This window comes from Salvelinus alpinus, chromosome 5, assembly GCF_045679555.1.
Source record: "Salvelinus alpinus chromosome 5, SLU_Salpinus.1, whole genome shotgun sequence".
Lineage (NCBI taxonomy): Eukaryota > Metazoa > Chordata > Actinopteri > Salmoniformes > Salmonidae > Salvelinus > Salvelinus alpinus.
Window position 1 is genome coordinate 7898189 of NC_092090.1, and position 26716 is coordinate 7924904.

At 43.0% G+C, this 26716-nt stretch overlaps 1 protein-coding gene across 4 annotated transcripts in view; it reads left to right on the plus strand.

The window, feature by feature from the left end:
• The window catches only part of LOC139575465 (nuclear receptor ROR-alpha A-like), a 340490-nt gene extending 318535 nt beyond the window's left edge, over positions 1-21955 (plus strand). For 2 of the 4 annotated variants that reach the window (XM_071400454.1, XM_071400455.1), the window contains 4 exons: positions 9057-9164; positions 10381-10491; positions 12089-12201; positions 12880-17941. In XM_071400454.1, the coding sequence (XP_071256555.1) occupies positions 9057-9164; positions 10381-10491; positions 12089-12201; positions 12880-13047 (500 nt within the window). In that variant the 3' untranslated portion in view covers positions 13048-17941. Of the gene's footprint in view, positions 1-9056; positions 9165-10380; positions 10492-12088; positions 12202-12879; positions 21197-21233 lie in introns of those variants that run through there. The other 2 variants (XM_071400452.1, XM_071400453.1) reach the window with 2 other exon arrangements.
• The last annotated feature ends 4761 nt before the right edge of the window (positions 21956-26716 follow it).

Consider the following 26716-nt stretch of genomic DNA (forward strand, 5'->3'; position numbering starts at 1 on the left):
TCTCTCTGACCTGTAGTGATGGTTGTGTTATGTTGTCTCTCTGACCTGAAGTGATGGTTATGCTATGTTGTCTTTCTGACCTGTAGTGATGGTTGTGTTATGTTGTCTCTCTGACCTGTAGTGATGGTTGTGTTATGTTGTCTCTCTGACCTGTAGTGATGGTTATGTTGTGTTGTATCTGACCTGTAGTGATGGTTATGTTATGTTGTCTCTCTGAGCTGTAGTGATGGTTATGTTATCTCTCTGACCTGTAGTGATGGTTATGTTATGTTGTATCTGACCTGTAGTGATGGTTATGTTATGTTGTCTCTCTGACCTGTAGTGATGGTTATGTTGTCTCTCTGACCTGTAGTGATGGTTGTGTTGTGTTGTATCTGAACTGTAGTGATGGTTATGTTATGTTGTCTCTCTGACCTGTAGTGATGGTTATGTTGTGTTGTATCTGACCTGTAGTGATGGTTATGTTATGTTGTCTCTCTGAGCTGTAGTGATGGTTATGTTATCTCTCTGACCTGTAGTGATGGTTATGTTATGTTGTATCTGACCTGTAGTGATGGTTATGTTATGTTGTCTCTCTGACCTGTAGTGATGGTTATGTTGTCTCTCTGACCTGTAGTGATGGTTGTGTTATCTCTCTGACCTGCAGTGATGGTTATGGTATCTCTCTGACCTGTAGTGATGGTTGTGTTATGTTGTCTCTCTGACCTGTAGAGATGGTTATGTTGTCTCTCTGACCTGTAGTGATGGTTATGTTGTGTTGTCTCTCTGACCTGTAGTGATGGTTATGTTATCTCTCTGACCTGTAGTGATGGTTATGTTATGTTGTATCTGACCTGTAGTGATGGTTACGTTATGTTGTCTCTCTGACCTGTAGAGATGGTTATGTTGTCTCTCTGACCTGTAGTGATGGTTATGTTATGTTGTCTCTCTGACCTGTAGTGATGGTTATGTTGTGTTATCTCTCTGACCTGTAGTGATGGTTGTGTTATGTTGTCTCTCTGACCTGTAGTGATGGTTATGTTATGTTGTCTCTCTGACCTGTAGTGATGGTTATGTTGTGTTATCTCTCTGACCTGTAGTGATGGTTATGTTGTGTTGTATCTCTGACCTGTAGTGATGGTTATGTTATGTTGTCTCTCTGACCTGTAGTGATGGTTATGTTGTGTTGTATCTCTGACCTGTAGTGATGGTTATGTTATGATGTATCTCTGACCTGTAGTGATGGTTATGTTGTCTCTCTGACCTGTAGTGATGGTTATGTTGTGTTGTATCTGACCTGTAGTGATGGTTATGTTATGTTGTCTCTCTGACCTGTAGTGATGGTAATGTTATGTTATCTCTCTGACCTGTAGTGATGGTTATGTTATGTTGTCTCTCTGACCTGTAGTGATGGTTATGTTGTCTCTCTGACCTGTAGTGGTGGTTATGTTGTGTTGTATCTGACCTTTAGTGATGGTTATGTTGTGTTGTATCTGACCTTTAGTGATGGTTATGTTATGTTGTCTCTCTGACCTGTAGTGATGGTTATGTTATCTCTCTGACCTGTAGTGATAGGTATGTTGTGTTGTCTATCTGACCTGTAGTGATGGTTGTGTTATGTTGTCTCTCTGACCTTTAGTGATGGTTGTGTTATGTTGTCTCTCTGACCTGTAGTGATGGTTATGTTGTCTCTCTGACTTGTAGTGATGGTTATGTTATCTCTCTGACCTGTGGTGATGGTTATGTTGTCTCTCTCACCTGTAGTGATGGTTATGTTGTCTCTCTGACCTGTAGTGATGGTTGTGTTATCTCTCTGACCTGCAGTGATGGTTATGGTATCTCTCTGACCTGTAGTGATGGTTGTGTTATGTTGTCTCTCTGACCTGTAGTGATGGTTGTGTTATCTCTCTGACCTGTAGTGATGGTTATGTTATCTCTCTGACCTGTAGTGATGGTTGTGTTATGTTGTCTCTCTGACCTGTATTGATGGGTATGTTATGTTGTCTCTCTGACCTGTAGTGATGGTTGTGTTGTTGTCTCTCTGACCTGTAGTGATGGTTGTGTTATCTCTCTGACCTGTAGTGATGGTTTTGTTATCTCTCTGACCTGTAGTGATGGTTATGTTGTCTCTCTGACCTGTAGTGATGGTTATGTTATCTCTCTGACCTGTAGTGATGGTTATGTTGTCTCTCTGACCTGTAGTGATGGTTATGTTATCTCTCTGACCTGTAGTGATGTTATGTTATGTTGTCTCTCTGACCTGTAGTGATGGTTATGTTATGTTGTCTCTCTGACCTGTAGTGATGGTTATGTTATGTTGTCTCTCTGACCTGTAGTGATGGTTATATTATGTTGTCTCTCTGACCTGTAGTGATGGTTATGTTGTCTCTCTGACCTGTAGTGATGGTTATGTTATGTTGTGTCTCTCTGACCTGTAGAGATGGTTATGTTGTGTTGTCTCTCTGAACTGTAGTGATGGTTATGTTATCTCTCTGACCTGTAGTGATAGGTATGTTGTGTTGTCTATCTGACCTGTAGTGATGGTTGTGTTATGTTGTCTCTCTGACCTGTAGTGATGGTTGTGTTATGTTGTCTCTCTGACCTGTAGTGATGGTTATGTTGTCTCTCTGACCTGTAGTGATGGTTATGTTATCTCTCTGACCTGTAGTGATGGTTATGTTATCTCTCTGACTTGTAGTGATGGTTATGTTATCTCTCTGACCTGTGGTGATGGTTATGTTGTCTCTCTGGCCTGTAGTGATGGTTATGTTGTCTCTCTGACCTGTAGTGATGGTTGTGTTATCTCTCTGATATGCAGTGATGGTTATGGTATCTCTCATACCTGTAGTGATGGTTGTGTTATGTTATCTCTCTGACCTGTAGTGATGGTTGTGTTATCTCTCTGACCTGTAGTGATGGTTATGTTATCTCTCTGACCTGTAGTGATGGTTGTGTTATGTTGTCTCTCTGACCTGTATTGATGGGTATGTTATGTTGTCTCTCTGACCTGTAGTGATGGTTGTGTTGTTGTCTCTCTGACCTGTAGTGATGGTTGTGTTATCTCTCTGACCTGTAGTGATGGTTTTGTTATCTCTCTGACCTGTAGTGATGGTTATGTTGTCTCTCTGACCTGTAGTGATGGTTATGTTATCTCTCTGACCTGTAGTGATGGTTATGTTGTCTCTCTGACCTGTAGTGATGGTTATGTTATGTTGTCTCTCTGACCTGTAGTGATGGTTATGGTGTCTCTGACCTGTAGTGATGGTTATATTATGTTGTCTCTCTGACCTGTAGAGATGGTTATGTTGTCTCTCTGACCTGTAGTGATGGTTGTGTTATGTTGTCTCTCTGACCTGTAGTGATGGTTATGCTATGTTGTCTCTCTGACCTGTAGTGATGGTTGTGTTATGTTGTCTCTCTGACCTGTAGTGATGGTTGTGTTATGTTGTCTCTCTGACCTGTAGTGATGGTTGTGTTGTTGTCTCTCTGACCTGTATTGATGGTTGTGTTATGTTATTTCTCTGACCTGTAGTGATGGTTATGTTGTCTCTCTGACCTGTAGTGATGGTAGTGTTGTGTTGTCTCTCTGACCTGTAGTGTTGGTTATGTTATGTTGTCTCTCTGACCTGTAGTGATGGTTATTTTATGTTGTCTCTAACCTGTAGTGATGGTTATGTTATGTTGTCTCTCTGACCTGTAGTGATGGTTATATTATGTTGTCTCTCTGACCTGTAGTGATGGTTGTGTTGTCTCTCTGACCTGTAGTAATGGTTATATTATGTTGTCTCTCTGACCTGTAGTGATGGTTGTGTTATCTCTCTGACCTGTAGTGATGGTTATGTTGTCTCTCTGACCTGTAGTGATGGTTATATTATGTTGTCTCTCTGACCTGTAGTGATGGTTGGTTAATCTCTCTGACCTGTAGTGATGGTTGTGTCATCTCTCTGACCTGTAGTGATGGTTATGTTATCTCTCTGACCTATAGTGATGGTTGTGATGTTGTTGTCTCTCTGACCTGTAGTGATGGTTATGTTATCTCTCTGACCTGTAGTGATGGTTGTGTTGTTGTCTCTCTGACCTGTAGTGATGGTTGTGTTATCTCTCTGACCTGTAGTGATGGTTATGTTATCTCTCTGACCTGTAGTGATGGTTGTGATGTTGTTGTCTCTCTGACCTGTAGTGATGGTTATGTTATCTCTCTGACCTGTAGTGATGGTTGTGTTATCTCTCTGACCTGTAGTGATGGTTATGTTATGTTGTCTCTCTGACCTGTAGTGATGGTTGTGATGTTGTTGTCTCTCGGACCTGTAGTGATGGTTATGTTATCTCTCTGACCTGTAGTGATGGTTGTGATGTTGTTGTCTCTCTGACCTGTAGTGATGGTTGTGATGTTGTTGTCTCTCTGACCTGTAGTGATGGTTGTGTTATGTTGTCTCTCTGACCTGTAGTGATGGTTGTGATGTTGTTGTCTCTCTGACCTGTAGTGGTGGTTGTGATGTCGTTGTCTCTCTGACCTGTAGTGATGGTTATGTTATCTCTCTGACCTGTAGTGATGGTTGTGATGTTGTTGTCTCTCTGACCTGTAGTGATGGTTATGTTATCTCTCTGACCTGTAGTGATGGTTGTGTTATCTCTCTGACCTGTAGTGATGGTTATGTTATCTCTCTGACCTGTAGTGATGGTTATGTTGTCTCTCTGACCTGTAGTGATGGTTATGTTATGTTGTCTCTCTGACCTGTAGTGATGGTTATGGTGTCTCTGACCTGTAGTGATGGTTATATTATGTTGTCTCTCTGACCTGTAGAGATGGTTATGTTGTCTCTCTGACCTGTAGTGATGGTTGTGTTATGTTGTCTCTCTGACCTGTAGTGATGGTTATGCTATGTTGTCTCTCTGACCTGTAGTGATGGTTGTGTTATGTTGTCTCTCTGACCTGTAGTGATGGTTGTGTTATGTTGTCTCTCTGACCTGTAGTGATGGTTGTGTTGTTGTCTCTCTGACCTGTAGTGATGGTTGTGTTATGTTATTTCTCTGACCTGTAGTGATGGTTATGTTGTCTCTCTGACCTGTAGTGATGGTAGTGTTGTGTTGTCTCTCTGACCTGTAGTGTTGGTTATGTTATGTTGTCTCTCTGACCTGTAGTGATGGTTATTTTATGTTGTCTCTAACCTGTAGTGATGGTTATGTTATGTTGTCTCTCTGACCTGTAGTGATGGTTATATTATGTTGTCTCTCTGACCTGTAGTGATGGTTGTGTTGTCTCTCTGACCTGTAGTAATGGTTATATTATGTTGTCTCTCTGACCTGTAGTGATGGTTGTGTTATCTCTCTGACCTGTAGTGATGGTTATGTTGTCTCTCTGACCTGTAGTGATGGTTATATTATGTTGTCTCTCTGACCTGTAGTGATGGTTGGTTAATCTCTCTGACCTGTAGTGATGGTTGTGTCATCTCTCTGACCTGTAGTGATGGTTATGTTATCTCTCTGACCTATAGTGATGGTTGTGATGTTGTTGTCTCTCTGACCTGTAGTGATGGTTATGTTATCTCTCTGACCTGTAGTGATGGTTGTGTTGTTGTCTCTCTGACCTGTAGTGATGGTTGTGTTATCTCTCTGACCTGTAGTGATGGTTATGTTATCTCTCTGACCTGTAGTGATGGTTGTGATGTTGTTGTCTCTCTGACCTGTAGTGATGGTTATGTTATCTCTCTGACCTGTAGTGATGGTTGTGTTATCTCTCTGACCTGTAGTGATGGTTATGTTATGTTGTCTCTCTGACCTGTAGTGATGGTTGTGATGTTGTTGTCTCTCGGACCTGTAGTGATGGTTATGTTATCTCTCTGACCTGTAGTGATGGTTTTGTTATCTCTCTGACCTGTAGTGATGGTTATGTTATGTTGTCTCTCTGACCTGTAGTGATGGTTGTGATGTTGTTGTCTCTCGGACCTGTAGTGATGGTTATGTTATCTCTCTGACCTGTAGTGATGGTTGTGATGTTGTTGTCTCTCTGACCTGTAGTGATGGTTGTGATGTTGTTGTCTCTCTGACCTGTAGTGATGGTTGTGTTATGTTGTCTCTCTGACCTGTAGTGATGGTTGTGATGTTGTTGTCTCTCTGACCTGTAGTGGTGGTTGTGATGTCGTTGTCTCTCTGACCTGTAGTGATGGTTATGTTATCTCTCTGACCTGTAGTGATGGTTGTGATGTTGTTGTCTCTCTGACCTGTAGTGATGGTTATGTTATCTCTCTGACCTGTAGTGATGGTTGTGTTATCTCTCTGACCTGTAGTGATGGTTATGTTATCTCTCTGACCTGTAGTGATGGTTATGTTGTCTCTCTGACCTGTAGTGATGGTTATGTTGTGTTGTCTCTCTGACCTGTAGTGATGGTTATGGTGTCTCTGACCTGTAGTGATGGTTATATTATGTTGTCTCTCTGACCTGTAGAGATGGTTATGTTGTCTCTCTGACCTGTAGTGATGGTTGTGTTATGTTGTCTCTCTGACCTGTAGTGATGGTTATGCTATGTTGTCTCTCTGACCTGTAGTGATGGTTGTGTTATGTTGTCTCTCTGACCTGTAGTGATGGTTGTGTTATGTTGTCTCTCTGACCTGTAGTGATGGTTGTGTTGTTGTCTCTCTGACCTGTAGTGATGGTTGTGTTATGTTATTTCTCTGACCTGTAGTGATGGTTATGTTGTCTCTCTGACCTGTAGTGATGGTAGTGTTGTGTTTTCTCTCTGACCTGTAGTGTTGGTTATGTTATGTTGTCTCTCTGACCTGTAGTGATGGTTATTTTATGTTGTCTCTAACCTGTAGTGATGGTTATGTTATGTTGTCTCTCTGACCTGTAGTGATGGTTATATTATGTTGTCTCTCTGACCTGTAGTGATGGTTGTGTTGTCTCTCTGACCTGTAGTAATGGTTATATTATGTTGTCTCTCTGACCTGTAGTGATGGTTGTGTTATCTCTCTGACCTGTAGTGATGGTTATGTTGTCTCTCTGACCTGTAGTGATGGTTATATTATGTTGTCTCTCTGACCTGTAGTGATGGTTGGTTAATCTCTCTGACCTGTAGTGATGGTTGTGTCATCTCTCTGACCTGTAGTGATGGTTATGTTATCTCTCTGACCTATAGTGATGGTTGTGATGTTGTTGTCTCTCTGACCTGTAGTGATGGTTATGTTATCTCTCTGACCTGTAGTGATGGTTGTGTTGTTGTCTCTCTGACCTGTAGTGATGGTTGTGTTATCTCTCTGACCTGTAGTGATGGTTATGTTATCTCTCTGACCTGTAGTGATGGTTGTGATGTTGTTGTCTCTCTGACCTGTAGTGATGGTTATGTTATCTCTCTGACCTGTAGTGATGGTTGTGTTATCTCTCTGACCTGTAGTGATGGTTATGTTATGTTGTCTCTCTGACCTGTAGTGATGGTTGTGATGTTGTTGTCTCTCGGACCTGTAGTGATGGTTATGTTATCTCTCTGACCTGTAGTGATGGTTGTGATGTTGTTGTCTCTCTGACCTGTAGTGATGGTTGTGATGTTGTTGTCTCTCTGACCTGTAGTGATGGTTGTGTTATGTTGTCTCTCTGACCTGTAGTGATGGTTGTGATGTTGTTGTCTCTCTGACCTGTAGTGGTGGTTGTGATGTCGTTGTCTCTCTGACCTGTAGTGATGGTTATGTTATCTCTCTGACCTGTAGTGATGGTTGTGATGTTGTTGTCTCTCTGACCTGTAGTGATGGTTATGTTATCTCTCTGACCTGTAGTGATGGTTGTGTTATCTCTCTGACCTGTAGTGATGGTTATGTTATGTTGTCTCTCTGACCTGTAGTGATGGTTGTGATGTTGTTGTCTCTCTGACCTGTAGTGGTGGTTGTGATGTCGTTGTCTCTCTGACCTGTAGTGATGGTTGTGATGTTGTTGTCTCTCTGACCTGTAGTGATGGTTGTGATGTCGTTGTCTCTCTGACCTGTAGTGATGGTTGTGATGTTGTTGTCTCTCTGACCTGTAGTGATGGTTATGTTATGTTATCTCTCTGACCTGTAGTGGTGGTTGTGATGTCGTTGTCTCTCTGACCTGTAGTGGTGGTTGTGATGTCGTTGTCTCTCTGACCTGTAGTGATGGTTATGTTGTCTCTCTGACCCGTAGTGATGGTTATGTTATGTTGTCTCTGACCTGTAGTGATGGTTATGTTATGTTGTCTCTGACCTGTAGTGATGGTTATGTTGTCTCTCTGACCCGTAGTGATGGTTATGTTATCTCTCTGACCTGTAGTGGTGGTTGTGTTGTGTTGTCTCTCTGACCTGTAGTGATGGTTATGTTATGTTGTCTCTCTGACCTGTAGTGATGGTTGTGATGTTGTTGTCTCTCTGACCTGTAGTGATGGTTGTGATGTCGTTGTCTCTCTGACCTGTAGTGATGGTTGTGATGTTGTTGTCTCTCTGACCTGTAGTGATGGTTATGTTATGTTATCTCTCTGACCTGTAGTGGTGGTTGTGATGTCGTTGTCTCTCTGACCTGTAGTGATGGTTGTGATGTCGTTGTCTCTCTGACCTGTAGTGATGGTTATGTTGTCTCTCTGACCCGTAGTGATGGTTATGTTATCTCTCTGACCTTTAGTGGTGGTTGTGATGTTGTTGTCTCTCTGACCTGTAGTGATGGTTGTGATGTCGTTGTCTCTCTGACCTGTAGTGATGGTTATGTTATCTCTCTGACCCGTAGTGATGGTTATGTTATGTTGTCTCTGACCTGTAGTGATGGTTATGTTATGTTGTCTCTGACCTGTAGTGATGGTTATGTTGTCTCTCTGACCTGTAGTGATGGTTGTGATGTCGTTGTCTCTCTGACCTGTAGTGATGGTTATGTTGTCTCTCTGACCCGTAGTGATGGTTATGTTGTCTCTCTGACCTGTAGTGGTGGTTGTGTTATGGTTGTTGTTATCTCTCTGACCTGTAGAGATGGTTATGTTGTCTCTCTGACCTGTAGTGATGGTTATGTTGTCTCTCTGACCTGTAGTGATGGTTATGTTGTCTCTCTGACCTGTAGTGGTGGTTGTGATGTCGTTGTCTCTCCTCAGGGTCTCTTGAGGTGGTGTTCATCAGAATGTGTCGTGCCTTTGACTCTCAGAACAGCACCGTCTACTTTGACGGGAAGTACGCCGGGACCGACGTCTTCAAAGCATTAGGTGAGTCAGAACACAACCCAGCGGAACACCTTTATCCCCTTCCATCTGCCGTGGAGGCTCAGCAGTTTCAGAACCATTGATTTAATGGGAGAGGAAGTTGTTTGTTTGGTATTAGGGACTGTTATGGACCCACCTCTGACTGAATGGCTGGTCCACTAGGATATGATTGGACTGAACTTCAAAGCAATGCATGTCAGGTGACGTCTGTTCAGATCCTGATGTCCTGCTCTGTGTCCTGTGTTGTTGTGATGTTCTGGTCCACATATCTTCTCCTGTCTCTCTCTCTGTGTGTCTAACAGACTGTGATGTTCTGGTCCACATAACTTCTCCTGTCTCTCTCTCTGTGTGTCTAACAGACTGTGATTTCTGACCCACATAACTTCTCCTGTCTCTCTCTCTGTGCGTCTAACAGACTGTGATGTTCTGGTCCACATAACTACTCCTGTCTCTCTCTCTGTGTGTCTAACAGACTGTGATGTTCTGGTCCACATATCTTCTCCTGTCTCTCTCTCTGTGTGTCTAACAGACTGTGATGTTCTGACCCACATAACTTCTCCTGTCTCTCTCTCTGTGTGTCTAACAGACTGTGATGTTCTGGTCCACATATCTTCTCCTGTCTCTCTCTCTGTGTGTCTAACAGACTGTGATGTTCTGATCCACATAACTTCTCCTGTCTCTCTCTCTGTGTCTCTAACAGACTTTGTTGTTGTGATGTTAACATATCTTCTCCTGTCTCTCTCTCTGTGTGTCTAACAGACTGTGATGTTCTGACCCACATAAATTCTCCTCTCTCTCTCTCTGTGTGTCTAACAGACTGTGATGTTCTGGTCCACATATCTTCTCCTGTCTCTCTCTCTGTGTGTCTAACAGACTGTGATGTTCTGGTCCACATATCTTCTCCTGTCTCTCTCTCTGTGTGTCTAACAGACTGTGATGTTCTGGTCCACATAACTACTCATGTCTCTCTCTCTGTGTGTCTGACAGACTGTGATGTTCTGATCCACATAACTTCTCCTGTCTCTCTCTCTGTGTGTCTGACAGACTGTGATGTTCTGATCCACATAACTTCTCCTGTCTCTCTCTCTGTGTGTCTGACAGACTGTGATGTTCTGATCCACATAACTTCTCCTGTCTCTCTCTCTGTGTGTGTCTGACAGACTGTGATGTTCTGACCCACATAACTCCTCCTGTCTCTCTCTCTGTGTGTGTGTGACAGGTTGTGACGATCTGATTCGTCTAGTCTTTGAGTTTGGGAAGAGTATGTCTGTCATCCATCTCTCTGAGGAGGAGATCGCTCTGTTCTCAGCGTACGTCCTGATGTCTGCAGGTAGGATGCTGTCATGTTCACTATGCTAGGTGCACGCACATATCTCACAATCACATAACACACACAGCTTTACCTGTGTCAGTCCTAGAGCATCTCTAGGTACATAACACACACAGCTTTACCTGTGGCAGTCCTAGAGCATCTCTAGGTACATAACACACACAGCTTTACCTGTGTCAGTCCTAGAGCATCTCTAGGTACATAACACACACAGCTTTACCTGTGGCAGTCCTAGAGCATCTCTAGGTACATAACACACACAGCTTTACCTGTGGCAGTCCTAGAGCATCCCTAGGTACATAACACACACAGCTTTACCTGTGGCAGTCCTAGAGCATCCCTAGGTACATAACACACACAGCTTTACCTGTGTCAGTCCTAGAGCATCTCTAGGTACATAACACACACAGCTTTACCTGTGTCAGTCCTAGAGCATCTCTAGGTACATAACACACACAGCTTTACCTGTGTCAGTCCTAGAGCCCCTCTAGGTACATAACACACACAGCTTTACCTGTGTCAGTCCTAGAGCATCTCTAGGTACATAACACACACAGCTTTACCTGTGTCAGTCCTAGAGCATCTCTAGGTACATAACACACACAGCTTTACCTGTGGCAGTCCTAGAGCATCTCTAGGTACATAACACACACAGCTTTACCTGTGTCAGTCCTAGAGCATCTCTAGGTACATAACACACACAGCTTTACCTGTGGCAGTCCTAGAGCATCTCTAGGTACATAACACACACAGCTTTACCTGTGGCAGTCCTAGAGCATCTCTAGGTACATAACACACACAGCTTTACCTGTGTCAGTCCTAGAGCATCTCTAGGTACATAACACACACAGCTTTACCTGTGTCAGTCCTAGAGCATCTCTAGGTACATAACACACACAGCTTTACCTGTGTCAGTCCTAGAGCATCTCTAGGTACATAACACACACAGCTTTACCTGTGGCAGTCCTAGAGCATCTCTAGGTACATAACACACACAGCTTTACCTGTGTCAGTCCTAGAGCATCTATAGGTACATAACACACACAGCTTTACCTGTGGCAGTCCTAGAGCATCTCTAGGTACATAACACACACAGCTTTACCTGTGTCAGTCCTAGAGCATCTCTAGGTACATAACACACACAGCTTTACCTGTGTCAGTCCTAGAGCATCTCTAGGTACATAACACACACAGCTTTACCTGTGTCAGTCCTAGAGCATCTCTAGGTACATAACACACACAGCTTTACCTGTGTCAGTCCTAGAGCATCTCTAGGTACATAACACACACAGCTTTACCTGTGTCAGTCCTAGAGCATCTCTAGGTACATAACACACACAGCTTTACCTGTGTCAGTCCTAGAGCATCTCTAGGTACATAACACACACAGCTTTACCTGTGGCAGTCCTAGAGCATCTCTAGGTACATAACACACACAGCTTTACCTGTGTCAGTCCTAGAGCATCTATAGGTACCTGTGTCAGTCCTAGAGCATATATAGGTACCTGTGTCAGTCCTAGAGCACCTCTAGGTACCTGTGTCAGTCCTAGAGCATCTCTGGGTTAGTATTTATCCGTTTAACTGATGGTGTGTGTAGATCGGACGTGGCTTCAGGAGAAGGTGAAGGTCGAGAAGCTGCAACAGAAGATCCAGCTGGCTCTCCAACATGTCCTTCAGAAGAATGGCAGAGAGGACGTGGTTCTCACTAAGGTACCACACACACCCACACGTACATACAATATAATACAATTGCTATACACCCGGATTGGGGTCCAATTCCAGTCCATACAGAAAGTAAACCAAATTGAAGAGAATTGGAAATTCCCTTTCTGAATTGAAAATGAAATTGAGTCCAACTCTGTTTTACACTGTACTGCTACACAGTAGCTACTGGCAATGAACCTTTGTCTGTATGGGCTGTGTTCATGTGTTGTTTAAGTGATAGTGCTCTCAGTATACTCTGCTTGATGAAGTCTCATTTTGAACTGAACAGGCATTGGGATTTCACAGCAGGATTTCAGTTCCATCACCACTATAACATAAGCATCAGTCCTGATGAAACACACTCAGGCAGTGTCCTGGTCTTAGGGAAATGTGAAAGTCCTGTCTGTCTGTCAGAATGTGACCTAGCGGTCCTGAAAGCTCAATAACTGCACTCACTCTCTCTGTGTCTCTGTCTCTGTCTCTCGCTCTCTATTTCTGTCTCTCGCTCTCTCTTTCTGTCTCTCTCTCTCTCTCTCTCTCTCTGTCTCTCTCTCTGTCTCTCTCTCTGTCTCTCTCTCTCTCTCTCTCTCTGTCTCTCTCTCTCTCTCCCTCTCTCTCTCTGTCTCTCTCTCCCTGTCTCTCTCTCTTCTCTCTGTCTCTCTCTCCCTCTCTCTCTCTCCCCAGTTGATATGCAAAGTGTCGACCCTGCGGGCGTTAGTCAGCCGGCATACAGAGAAGCTGACGGCCTTCAAAGCAACCTACCCAGACATTGTCCAAGCCCACTTCCCTCCACTATACAAGGAGCTGTTTGGCTCAGACTTTGAACAGGGCCCCGTGTCCATAGACGGCTAGCCAAGGACCCGTCGGTATACTACCGTACTGTATCTGCCCTGTACTGTAGTTTACTTTCATGGAGACAGTGTTGATCTTCGGGAGACAGAGAGACACTGAGACAGCGTCCTGGTCCTGTCCCTGACCTGCTCTTACCCTGGACAGACAGATGACATGTCTCTGTTTGGGAGACAGAGAGACACGTTGAATGAGAGACACTCAGACAGCTGGTCCTGTCCCTGACCTGCTCTGACCCTGGACAGACAGATGACATGTCTCTGTTTGGGAGACAGAGAGACACTGAGACAGCGTCCTGGTCCTGGTCCCTGACCTGCTCTGACCCTGGACAGACAGATGACATGTCTCTGTTCGGGAGACAGAGAGACACGTTGAATGAGAGACACTCAGACAGCTGGTCCTGGTCCCTGACCTGCTCTGACCCTGGACAGACAGATGACATGTCTCTGTTTGGGAGACAGAGAGACACTGAGACAGCGTCCTGGTCCTGTCCCTGACCTGCTCTGACCCTGGACAGACAGATGACATGTCTCTGTTTGGGAGACAGAGAGACACGTTGAATGAGAGACACTCAGACAGCTGGTCCTGGTCCCTGACCTGCTCTGACCCTGGACAGACAGATGACATGTCTCTGTTTGGGAGACAGAGAGACACGTTGAATGAGAGACACTCAGACAGCTGGTCCTGGTCCTGGTCCCTGACCTGCTCTGACCCTGGACAGACAGATGACATGTCTCTGTTTGGGAGACAGAGAGACACGTTGAATGAGAGACACTCAGACAGCTGGTCCTGGTCCTGGTCCCTGACCTGCTCTGACCCTGGACAGACAGATGACATGTCTCTGTTTGGGAGACAGAGAGACACGTTGAATGAGAGACACTCAGACAGCTGGTCCTGGTCCTGTCCCTGACCTGCTCTGACCCTGGACAGACAGATGACATGTCTCTGTTTGGGAGACAGAGAGACACGTTGAATGAGAGACACTGAGACAGTGTCCTGGTCCTGTCCCTGACCTGCTCTTACCCTGGACAGACAGGTGACATGTCTCTGTTCATGGTCGTCTGTCTTGTTTTCTGTGTCCTCCTGGATGATGAGTTGGTTGGGATGTTTCTGGGAGGAAAAAAACATTCAAGCACTTAGAAAATCAACAGCCTTTCCTTCTCACAACAACAAACCTATTGGGACACGGGGAGCGGATTTAGTCACAACACCGACCTGTGGACAACGGTGTGATGGGGAGCAGATTTAGCCACAACTCCTACCTGTGGACAACGGTGTGATGGGGAAGTGGTGTAGAGTACTGTACCCAGGAACAAGTATATTGTGATTTAGCCACAACACCAACCTGTGGACAACGGTGTGATGGAGAAGTGGTGTAGAGTACTGCACCCCTTCAGTAAACATCACCTTCAAAGCCCTCTGCTATTAAACCTTCACAACAGGAAGAGGAAGTCACCACCACAACAATAACAGGGTTATGTTCCAAAGTGCACCCTATTCCCTACGCAGTGCACTACTTGTAATAAGGGGATCTGGTTAAACGTAGTGCCCTATATAGGGGATAGGGCGCCGTTTGGGACGCAGTTCAAGGTGTCCTTTCCAATGTCCTACAGGGTGTTCCCATGCTGATAATAAGTATATACTATTTTGAGAAATGAATCAATGTTTTACAATCTATTTGTGTTATAGCTTGTATCTCTCTCCCATTTGTTCCAATTGACGAGCCACTTTTACTGACACCTGTCTCTGAGTTAATGAATGAATAGGGTATTGTCCACGCCTGTCTCTGAGTTAATGAATGAATAGGGTATTGTCCACACCTGTCTCTGAGTTAATGAATGAATAGGGTATTGTCCACACCTGTCTCTGAGTTAATGAATGAATAGTGTATTGTCCACACCTGTCTCTGAGTTAATGAATGAATCGTGTATTGTCCACACCTGTCTCTGAGTTAATGAATGAATAGGGTATTGTCCACACCTGTCTCTGAGTTAATGAATGAATAGGGTATTGTCCACACCTGTCTCTGAGTTAATGAATGAATAGGGTATTGTCCACACCTGTCTCTGAGTTAATGAATGAATAGGGTATTGTCCACACCTGTCTCTGAGTTAATGAATGAATAGGGTATTGTCCACACCTGTCTCTGAGTTAATGAATGAATAGGGTATTGTCCACACCTGTCTCTGAGTTAATGAATGAATAGGGTATTGTCCACACCTGACTCTGAGTTAATGAATGAATAGGGTATTGTCCACACCTGTCTCTGAGTTAATGAATGAATAGGGTATTGTCCACGCCTGTCTCTGAGTTAATGAATGAATAGGGTATTGTCCACACCTGTCTCTGAGTTAATGAATGAATAGGGTATTGTCCACACCTGTCTCTGAGTTAATGAATGAATAGGGTATTGTCCACACCTGTCTCTGAGTTAATGAATGAATCGTGTATTGTCCACACCTGTCTCTGAGTTAAGGAATGAATAGGGTATTGTCCACGCCTGTCTCTGAGTTAATGAATGAATCGTGTATTGTCCACACCTGTCTCTGAGTTAATGAATGAATCGTGTATTGTCCACACCTGTCTCTGAGTTAATGAATGAATCGTGTATTGTCCACACCTGTCTCTGAGTTAATGAATGAATAGGGTATTGTCCACACCTGTCTCTGAGTTAATGAATGAATAGGGTATTGTCCACGCCTGTCTCTGAGTTAATGAATGAATAGGGTATTGTCCACACCTGTCTCTGAGTTAATGAATGAATAGGGTATTGTCCACACCTGTCTCTGAGTTAATGAATGAATAGGGTATTGTCCACACCTGTCTCTGAGTTAATGAATGAATCGTGTATTGTCCACACCTGTCTCTGAGTTAATGAATGAATAGGGTATTGTCCACACCTGTCTCTGAGTTAATGAATGAATAGTGTATTGTCCACACCTGTCTCTGAGTCAATGAATGAATAGGGTATTGTCCACACCTGTCTCTGAGTTAATGAATGAATAGTGTATTGTCCACACCTGTCTCTGAGTTAATGAATGAATCGTGTATTGTCCACACCTGTCTCTGAGTTAATGAATGAATAGGGTATTGTCCACACCTGTCTCTGAGTTAATGAATGAATAGGGTATTGTCCACACCTGTCTCTGAGTTAATGAATGAATAGGGTATTGTCCACACCTGTCTCTGAGTTAATGAATGAATAGGGTATTGTCCACACCTGACTCTGAGTTAATGAATGAATAGGGTATTGTCCACACCTGTCTCTGAGTTAATGAATGAATAGGGTATTGTCCACGCCTGTCTCTGAGTTAATGAATGAATAGGGTATTGTCCACACCTGTCTCTGAGTTAATGAATGAATAGGGTATTGTCCACACCTGTCTCTGAGTTAATGAATGAATAGGGTATTGTCCACACCTGTCTCTGAGTTAATGAATGAATCGTGTATTGTCCACACCTGTCTCTGAGTTAAGGAATGAATAGGGTATTGTCCACGCCTGTCTCTGAGTTAATGAATGAATCGTGTATTGTCCACACCTGTCTCTGAGTTAATGAATGAATCGTGTATTGTCCACACCTGTCTCTGAGTTAATGAATGAATCGTGTATTGTCCACACCTGTCTCTGAGTTAATGAATGAATAGGGTATTGTCCACACCTGTCTCTGAGTTAATGAATGAATAGGGTATTGTCCACGCCTGTCTCTGAGTTAATGAATGAATAGGGTATTGTCCACACCTGTCTCTGAGTTAATGAATGAATAGGGTATTGTCCACACCTGTCTCTGAGTTAATGAATGAATAGGGTATTGTCCACACCTGTCTCTGAGTTAATGAATGAATCGTGTATTGTCCACACCTGTCTCTGAGTTAATGAATGAATAGGGTATTGTCCACACCTGTCTCTGAGTTAATGAATGAATAGTGTATTGTCCACACCTGTCTCTGAGTCAATGAATGAATAGGGTATTGTCCACACCTGTCTCTGAGTTAATGAATGAATAGTGTATTGTCCACACCTGTCTCTGAGTTAATGAATGAATCGTGTATTGTCCACACCTGTCTCTGAGTTAATGAATGAATAGGGTATTGTCCACACCTGTCTCTGAGTTAATGAATGAATAGGGTATTGTCCACGCCTGTCTCTGAGTTAATGAATGAATAGGGTATTGTCCACACCTGTCTCTGAGTTAATGAATGAATAGGGTATTGTCCACACCTGTCTCTGAGTTAATGAATGAATAGTGTATTGTCCACACCTGTCTCTGAGTTAATGAATGAATAGGGTATTGTCCACACCTGTCTCTGAGTTAATGAATGAATAGGGTATTGTCCACACCTGTCTCTGAGTTAATGAATGAATAGGGTATTGTCCACACCTGACTCTGAGTTAATGAATGAATAGGGTATTGTCCACACCTGTCTCTGAGTTAATGAATGAATAGGGTATTGTCCACGCCTGTCTCTGAGTTAATGAATGAATAGGGTATTGTCCACACCTGTCTCTGAGTTAATGAATGAATAGGGTATTGTCCACACCTGTCTCTGAGTTAATGAATGAATCGTGTATTGTCCACACCTGTCTCTGAGTTAAGGAATGAATAGGGTATTGTCCACGCCTGTCTCTGAGTTAATGAATGAATCGTGTATTGTCCACACCTGTCTCTGAGTTAATGAATGAATAGGGTATTGTCCACACCTGTCTCTGAGTTAATGAATGAATAGGGTATTGTCCACACCTGTCTCTGAGTTAATGAATGAATCGTGTATTGTCCACACCTGTCTCTGAGTTAATGAATGAATCGTGTATTGTCCACACCTGTCTCTGAGTTAATGAATGAATAGGGTATTGTCCACACCTGTCTCTGAGTTAATGAATGAATAGTGTATTGTCCACACCTGTCTCTGAGTTAATGAATGAATAGGGTATTGTCCACACCTGTCTCTGAGTTAATGAATGAATAGGGTATTGTCCACACCTGTCTCTGAGTTAATGAATGAATAGTGTATTGTCCACGCCTGTCTCTGAGTTAATGAATGAATAGGGTATTGTCCACACCTGTCTCTGAGTTAATGCAATACTGGAGATATGATCCATTAATAAGCAATAGTCCATTTCCACCATCACAATCTTCTATCAAAACATGTCACTTCCTTATTGTCATATGACAGCACTATGTTTATCTACTCTTCTGAAATCATCTGCATTTCCTGTGATTTGATTGGTCTACCTCCCGTGATGGTGACCAATGCCCTCCCACCGTTCTACCTTGGCCACTGTACTGTGGTGAAACAGGAAGTTAGTTGTCTAGTTAGCGTGGGTCTTTGTATGGGCTGTAGAGAGGGGCTACACCACAGTAGATAGATGCCAGGTCTGAGGGACACCCTGAAACACAGTCATGGAGCTCAGTTTACACCCTGTTAATCCTCTGTTGGGGCGAGGAGCACAATCTGTCATGGAGACACACATGCGTGTGCGTGTGTTGGACATGAAAGACACCACACCACTGAAGCCATGAATAGACCAGATCCCCTGTTGTTTCTCTCTGACCTGTGTTGTTAAGGCCAGGCCGTGTGCCAGGTGTTATGCCCAGCGAGGGGCAAGGCTCTGATGTAACACACAGCCCAGCGAGGGGCAAGGCTCTGATGTAACACACAGCCCAGCGAGGGGCAAGGCTCTGATGTAACACACAGCCCAGCGAGGGGCAAGGCTCTGATGTAACACACAGCCCAGCGAGGGGCAAGGCTCTGATGTAACACACAGCCCAGCGAGGGGCAAGGCTCTGATGTAACACACAGCCCAGCGAGGGGCAAGGCTCTGATGTAACACACAGCCCAGCGAGGGGCAAGGCTCTGATGTAACACACAGCCCAGCGAGGGGCAAGGCTCTGATGTAACACACAGCCCAGCGAGGGGCAAGGCTCTGATGTAACATAGAGCCCAGCGAGGGGCAAGGCTCTGATGTAACACACAGCCCAGCGAGGGGCAAGGCTCTGATGTAACACACAGCCCAGCGAGGGGCAAGGCTCTGATGTAACACACAGCCCAGCGAGGGGCAAGGCTCTGATGTAACACACAGCCCAGCGTCTCAAAAAAAATCTCTCTTCTTCTATTAATTTCTTAAGGATCCGACACTTAAAAACAAAAACAAAAATCGCCTAAAAAGACATACCCAAATCTAACTTCCTGTCGCTCAGGACCTGAAGCAAGGACACGCACATTATTGGTACCATTTGAAAGGAAACACTTTGAAGTCTCAAAAAACTGTCTCCCTCTTCTTTTCAGAGCACCGTGACTTGTGACACGGGCCGTTAAAGATGGCAACTGAGATTTAATAACAGCACCTGATTAAAAGGCCTTTTTATTGTTAGGGAGGGAGGGCCTGTTGGTCCCGCCATGAAAGAGACTGTCAACGTTCAGACTGAACCCTTAACTAGAGCCGGGAAAATAGATTCAAGTGGTTCAATCGCATGGCTATCTAGTTGCGCCATCTATTGACTAAAGAAAGTATAGCACCAAGTAATGTCTATTGTAACGGTTGTGTCTGTCAGAAACCAAATTCCAGCCTTCCTTTGTTTTTGTTACCGATTTGTCTTAATCTTACCAGTATGTCTGGAGGGGTAGAAGATGGTGGTCCTTATCACTTCCTCACCTAAACGGAGGTTTATTTCAATCAATGAAGAGAGATAATATGAGGAAGTGAATCAAGTCTTGTCATTTAGATAAAGATAATCAAGTCTTGTCATTTAGATAAAGATAATCAAGTCTTGTCATTTAGATATAGCCTCAGCCAGAGACAGAGACGGGTTACTGAAGAAAGACATTAGTGTTCATCAGATTAAATGTGTTTTTTTGTTTGTTGCACATCTCCTGGTAGAAAGTGTGGTCGAATCCTGTTGTATGTGCCATATATAGAGGCTTTCATTATGTGGTCTTGTCCAACACAGTGATGAGAGGTGTGTGTCTCGCTGGCTTGTTTTGTAACATGATTCTCAATACTTCTGCAATAATACTGTACTTGAAGTCCTTTACTTCTGTCCTTCAGGGAAGATTCACACTCTTTCACTTCTGAATCCCCCCTCTTTTCTATCGCTTTGAGTCCATCAGTATATTCGGTAGCACTTATTTGTAAAATGGCAGAAACTCTCAGTTGAAATCATACAGCCTCTTACCTGTAACGTTTTATCTTGAATTGAAATCTACAGGACAGGCTATACGTCATCAGAAGCCATGCTTGCACTGTCTCACCCACCTGGTTCCTACTGGCTATGATGACGTATTGATGAACACTCAGGGGCAATAGGAACTATGTTATTAGAGGATAGGCCCTAAAAGCATGATTAGCTTAAATAAATCATTATCTATATACTCTATATGAAGAAAATACATTGTTGTTGTTTTAGTAGAAAGCTATTTTTTGTTGCTTTACAGGGCTCAGATTGAATCTGTACCGTATGAAGATCCACACTATACCAGGATTTACAATTAAAGGCAATGTTCCTGCGTCTTGTCGGAGACTCCATTCACCGTAAATGTATGTCGACTCAATCCACAAAACACCTTTTAAATGTCAGTGCCACTATGACGAGGATCTTCAGCGCTACGGGTTGAATCCATCTCTTCAGTTGGTTCGTTAAAGTGGCCCCCTCTTAAACATTTACCACCGTTGTGTTTACACCTACTGTGTGTGTGTGTGTGTGTGTGTGTGTGTGTGTGTGTGTGTGTGTGTGTGTGTGTGTGTGTGTGTGTGTGTGTGTGTGTGTGTGTGTGTGTGTGTGTGTGTGTGTGTGTGTGTGTGTGTGTGTGTGTGTGTGTGTGTGTTTGCGCATCTATGTGGCTACATAATATTGTTGTCTTAGACACCCCAGGTTTCATTAGTGAAGGATACAGTGGAGAGGTTTATTAGTGAAGGATACCGTGGTTAGTTGGAGAGGTTTTATTAGTGAAGGATATCAGGGTTAGTTGGAGAGGTTTATTAGTGAAGGATATCGTGGTTAGTTGGAGAGGTTTATTAGTGAAGGATACCGTGGTTAGTTGGAGAGGTTTTATTAGTGAAGGATATCGTGGTTAGTTGGAGAGGTTTATTAGTGAAGGATATCGTGGTTAGTTGGAGAGGTTTATTAGTGAAGGATATCGTGGTTAGTTGGAGAGGTTTTATTAGTGAAGGATACCGTGGTCAGTTGGGGAGGTTTATTAGTGAAGGATATCGTGGTCAACTAGAGAGGTTTTTCGGTATTATCCTCCCTCGTTTTCTTCTCCTTTCTGACATTTTCCCACTCAGTCCATCTCACCACGTCTCCAGTATGACAGTAGACTCTCCAAGGCACTGTAGTCAAACTGCATTTCTCAGAAGTAAAGAAAGTAACTTCAGCCATAACCGAATGTCAAGCAATAATGATATCAATGTTGTATTTTTTTATCTTGTGAATAGTCTTAAATATTGCATGTCGATAAATTCTAATTGTTCACACTTGACTTTTTTTATTTTTTTGTTCTCTTCTATATTCTGAATTCTGTGTTTTATCGTCACGTTCACGTATGACTAGTTTCTGATCTCTACTAGTCTATTTAATCTCACCGTATGGAATTACCTATAGACTCTGTCTATACAGACCAAGTGAGATAAGTAGAATGTGGGATTATTTTAGTTGTTCTTCAGACGTGTGATGCTAGGTTCCTTCAGTGAGCAGAACCTTGGGTTCTAGACCGTTCTAGACTAAGCCACCTTGTTGGTTCCATAGAGGTCCAATGGGTACTAGATGTTAAGACTAAGTGGTTATTATTCCCAGCTGGTGCCTGTATCAGTGTGCCAGCCTTGGGGGGGAGGGGACTATATTTATTTGATTTGTAAATGTCACGTTGTTAGGGGATGAAACTGTTTTATACAGAGTACTGAACCACGGCCCTTAACTTAAAAAAAACAACGTGTTTGTTGAAATTATTATTTTTATTTAAACCTGTGTAAAGACGTGATTGTGAAAGCCATTTGGTTGGAGCTGAAGTTCTGGACTGACTGTGTCTATAACTCATCAGATCTGACCAACATGGCTGGTTACAGGACTGACTGTGTCTATAACTCATCAGATCTGACCAACATGGCTGGTTACAGGACTGACTGTCTATAACTCATCAGATCTGACCAACATGGCTGGTTACTGGACTGACTGTCTATAACTCATCAGATCTGACCAACATGGCTGGTTACTGGACTGACTGTGTCTATAACTCATCAGATCTGACCAACATGGCTGGTTACAGGACTGACTGTGTCTATAACTCATCAGATCTGACCAACATGGCTGGTTACTGGACTGACTGTGTCTATAACTCATCAGATCTGACCAACATGGCTGGTTACAGGACTGACTGTGTCTATAACTCATCAGATCTGACCAACATGGCTGGTTACAGGACTGACTGTCTATAACTCATCAGATCTGACCAACATGGCTGGTTACAGGACTGACTGTGTCTATAACTCATCAGATCTGACCAATATGGCTGGTTACAGGACTGACTGTGTCTATAACTCATCAGATCTGACCAACATGGCTGGTTACTGGACTGACTGTCTATAACTCATCAGATCTGACCAATATGGCTGGTTACTGGACTGACTGTGTCTATAACTCATCAGATCTGACCAACATGGCTGGTTACTGGACTGACTGTCTATAACTCATCAGATCTGACCAATATGGCTGGTTACTGGACTGACTGTGTCTATAACTCATCAGATCTGACCAACATGGCTGGTTACTGGACTGACTGTCTATAACTCATCAGATCTGACCAATATGGCTGGTTACTGGACTGACTGTCTATAACTCATCAGATCTGACCAACATGGCTGGTTACTGGACTGACTGTCTATAACTCATCAGATCTGACCAACATGGCTGGTTACTGGACTGACTGTCTATAACTCATCAGATCTGACCAATATGGCTGGTTACTGGACTGACTGTCTATAACTCATCAGATCTGACCAACATGGCTGGTTACTGGACTGACTGTCTATAACTCATCAGATCTGACCAATATGGCTGGTTACTGGACTGACTGTGTCTATAACTCATCAGATCTGACCAACATGGCTGGTTACTGGACTGACTGTCTATAACTCATCAGATCTGACCAATATGGCTGGTTACTGGACTGACTGTCTATAACTCATCAGATCTGACCAATATGGCTGGTTACTGGACTGACTGTCTATAACTCATCAGATCTGACCAATATGGCTGGTTACTGGACTGACTGTGTCTATAACTCATCAGATCTGACCAACATGGCTGGTTACTGGACTGACTGTCTATAACTCATCAGATCTGACCAATATGGCTGGTTACTGGACTGACTGTCTATAACTCATCAGATCTGACCAATATGGCTGGTTACTGGACTGACTGTCTATAACTCATCAGATCTGACCAATATGGCTGGTTACTGGACTGACTGTCTATAACTCATCAGATCTGACCAATATGGCTGGTTACTGGACTGACTGTGTCTATAACTCATCAGATCTGACCAACATGGCTGGTTACTGGACTGACTGTCTATAACTCATCAGATCTGACCAATATGGCTGGTTACTGGACTGACTGTCTATAACTCATCAGATCTGACCAATATGGCTGGTTACTGGACTGACTGTCTATAACTCATCAGATCTGACCAACATGGCTGGTTACTGGACTGACTGTCTATAACTCATCAGATCTGACCAACATGGCTGGTTACTGGACTGACTGTCTATAACTCATCAGATCTGACCAACATGGCTGGTTACTGGACTGACTGTCTATAACTCATCAGATCTGACCAACATGGCTGGTTACTGGACTGACTGTCTATAACTCATCAGATCTGACCAACATGGCTGGTTACTGGACTGACTGTGTCTATAACTCATCAGATCTGACCAATATGGCTGGTTACTGGACTGACTGTCTATAACTCATCAGATCTGACCAACATGGCTGGTTACTGGACTGACTGTCTATAACTCATCAGATCTGACCAACATGGCTGGTTACTGGACTGACTGTCTATAACTCATCAGATCTGACCAACATGGCTGGTTACTGGACTGACTGTCTATAACTCATCAGATCTGACCAATATGGCTGGTTACTGGACTGACTGTCTATAACTCATCAGATCTGACCAATATGGCTGGTTACTGGACTGACTGTCTATAACTCATCAGATCTGACCAATATGGCTGGTTACTGGACTGACTGTCTATAACTCATCAGATCTGACCAATATGGCTGGTTACTGGACTGACTGTGTCTATAACTCATCAGATCTGAACAACATGGCTGGTTACTGGACTGACTGTCTATAACTCATCAGATCTGAACAACATGGCTGGTTACTGGACTGACTGTCTATAACTCATCAGATCTGACCAATATGGCTGGTTACTGGACTGACTGTCTATAACTCATCAGATCTGACCAACATGGCTGGTTACTGGACTGACTGTCTATAACTCATCAGATCTGACCAATATGGCTGGTTACTGGACTGACTGTCTATAACTCATCAGATCTGACCAATATGGCTGGTTACTGGACTGACTGTCTATAACTCATCAGATCTGACCAATATGGCTGGTTACTGGACTGACTGTGTCTATAACTCATCAGATCTGACCAACATGGCTGGTTACTGGACTGACTGTCTATAACTCATCAGATCTGAACAACATGGCTGGTTACTGGACTGACTGTCTATAACTCATCAGATCTGACCAACATGGCTGGTTACTGGACTGACTGTCTATAACTCATCAGATCTGACCAACATGGCTGGTTACTGGACTGACTGTCTATAACTCATCAGATCTGAACAACATGGCTGGTTACTGGACTGACTGTCTATAACTCATCAGATCTGAACAACATGGCTGGTTACTGGACTGACTGTCTATAACTCATCAGATCTGACCAATATGGCTGGTTACTGGACTGACTGTCTATAACTCATCAGATCTGACCAATATGGCTGGTTACTGGACTGACTGTCTATAACTCATCAGATCTGACCAATATGGCTGGTTACTGGACTGACTGTGTCTATAACTCATCAGATCTGACCAACATGGCTGGTTACTGGACTGACTGTCTATAACTCATCAGATCTGACCAACATGGCTGGTTACTGGACTGACTGTCTATAACTCATCAGATCTGACCAATATGGCTGGTTACTGGACTGACTGTCTATAACTCATCAGATCTGACCAACATGGCTGGTTACAGGACTGACTGTCTATAACTCATCAGATCTGACCAACATGGCTGGTTACTGGACTGACTGTCTATAACTCATCAGATCTGACCAACATGGCTGGTTACTGGACTGACTGTCTATAACTCATCAGATCTGACCAACATGGCTGGTTACTGGACTGACTGTCTATAACTCATCAGATCTGACCAATATGGCTGGTTACTGGACTGACTGTCTATAACTCATCAGATCTGACCAACATGGCTGGTTTATATCAATCACAATGACATGTCAGGAATATAGGAACTCTATGGTCTCATAGAAAGAGCATCACAAGATGAGTCTCATTGCTCAAAAAAATAATTATCAGGAAAATAAGTATTGAGCTGTTACATGATGAGTGATGCACTTCCTGTTCTACAGCCTCTACAGTATGTAGTGGAATGTGAGCTTTGAAAACGGTTCATTAAATGCAGTGCTGCTATTGAGTCTGGAGAGGCCATAGTGTCCTATACAACAACCAAAAACTGATTTTATAACCATTCAGTCTGAATACTCAATTACTATCTTCAAAACACTGCAATGACGTCAAATCAGATCACTCTGGCTGTTCATATTTATTTAATGACTTTGTTGGCTAGCCAGGGCTGTATGATTTAAAATAATAGACAATCTATTTCAATGTTGTTTTTTAAAAATCTAAGGTGGATTACATGTGTGTCTTTAGTTCCTTTACAATAACGAGTCTTCAACGTGTTTGATGGAGGAAGGAACATAGAACACAACTTTTGTTAATTAAATTAAAATGTTTTTTAAAAAACAAGGTTTTTTTAACTGAAGAACCAGCTACAGCACAGTGAGGGGTGTTTTATGTTTTGATGGTATTATTATGCTACTGATCTTTAAGATAATGACATACGGACTTTTTTGTTTTTTAATCCAGCTCTTTTATTAAACTCTCTTCAGTTGTCTTCACAAACAGCAACCTCGTTTCTTTGTCTGAGTCATGAATATATATTGTAAGTATTTTTGGAATCTTTTTTTTTTTTTTTTTGTAAATACAAAACTGTAAAATGAAAAATAATAAATGTAAAGTTGTCTTTTTAAATACTTTTCATTCAGATATGATGAATATTGTTATATTGCACTTAAGAAAACAAACCTGTACCTTTTTAATATTGTGACCTTTTATTAAAAGTGCATTGGACACAGTTCTCGGGGTGTGTAATGTGTGGTTGTCCCAGAATTAAAATGGCAGCTTTGAGAGAAGCTAGCAATCATCCATTTCCTGTCGTTATTTTGTTCAATATATATAGTGTATATAAAGTATATAAGTTATTATATTAATAAATAATATTTTATGTATTATTTATAATTAGTTATACAGTGATATATAGTTAGTTAGACAGATACTATGTCCATGTT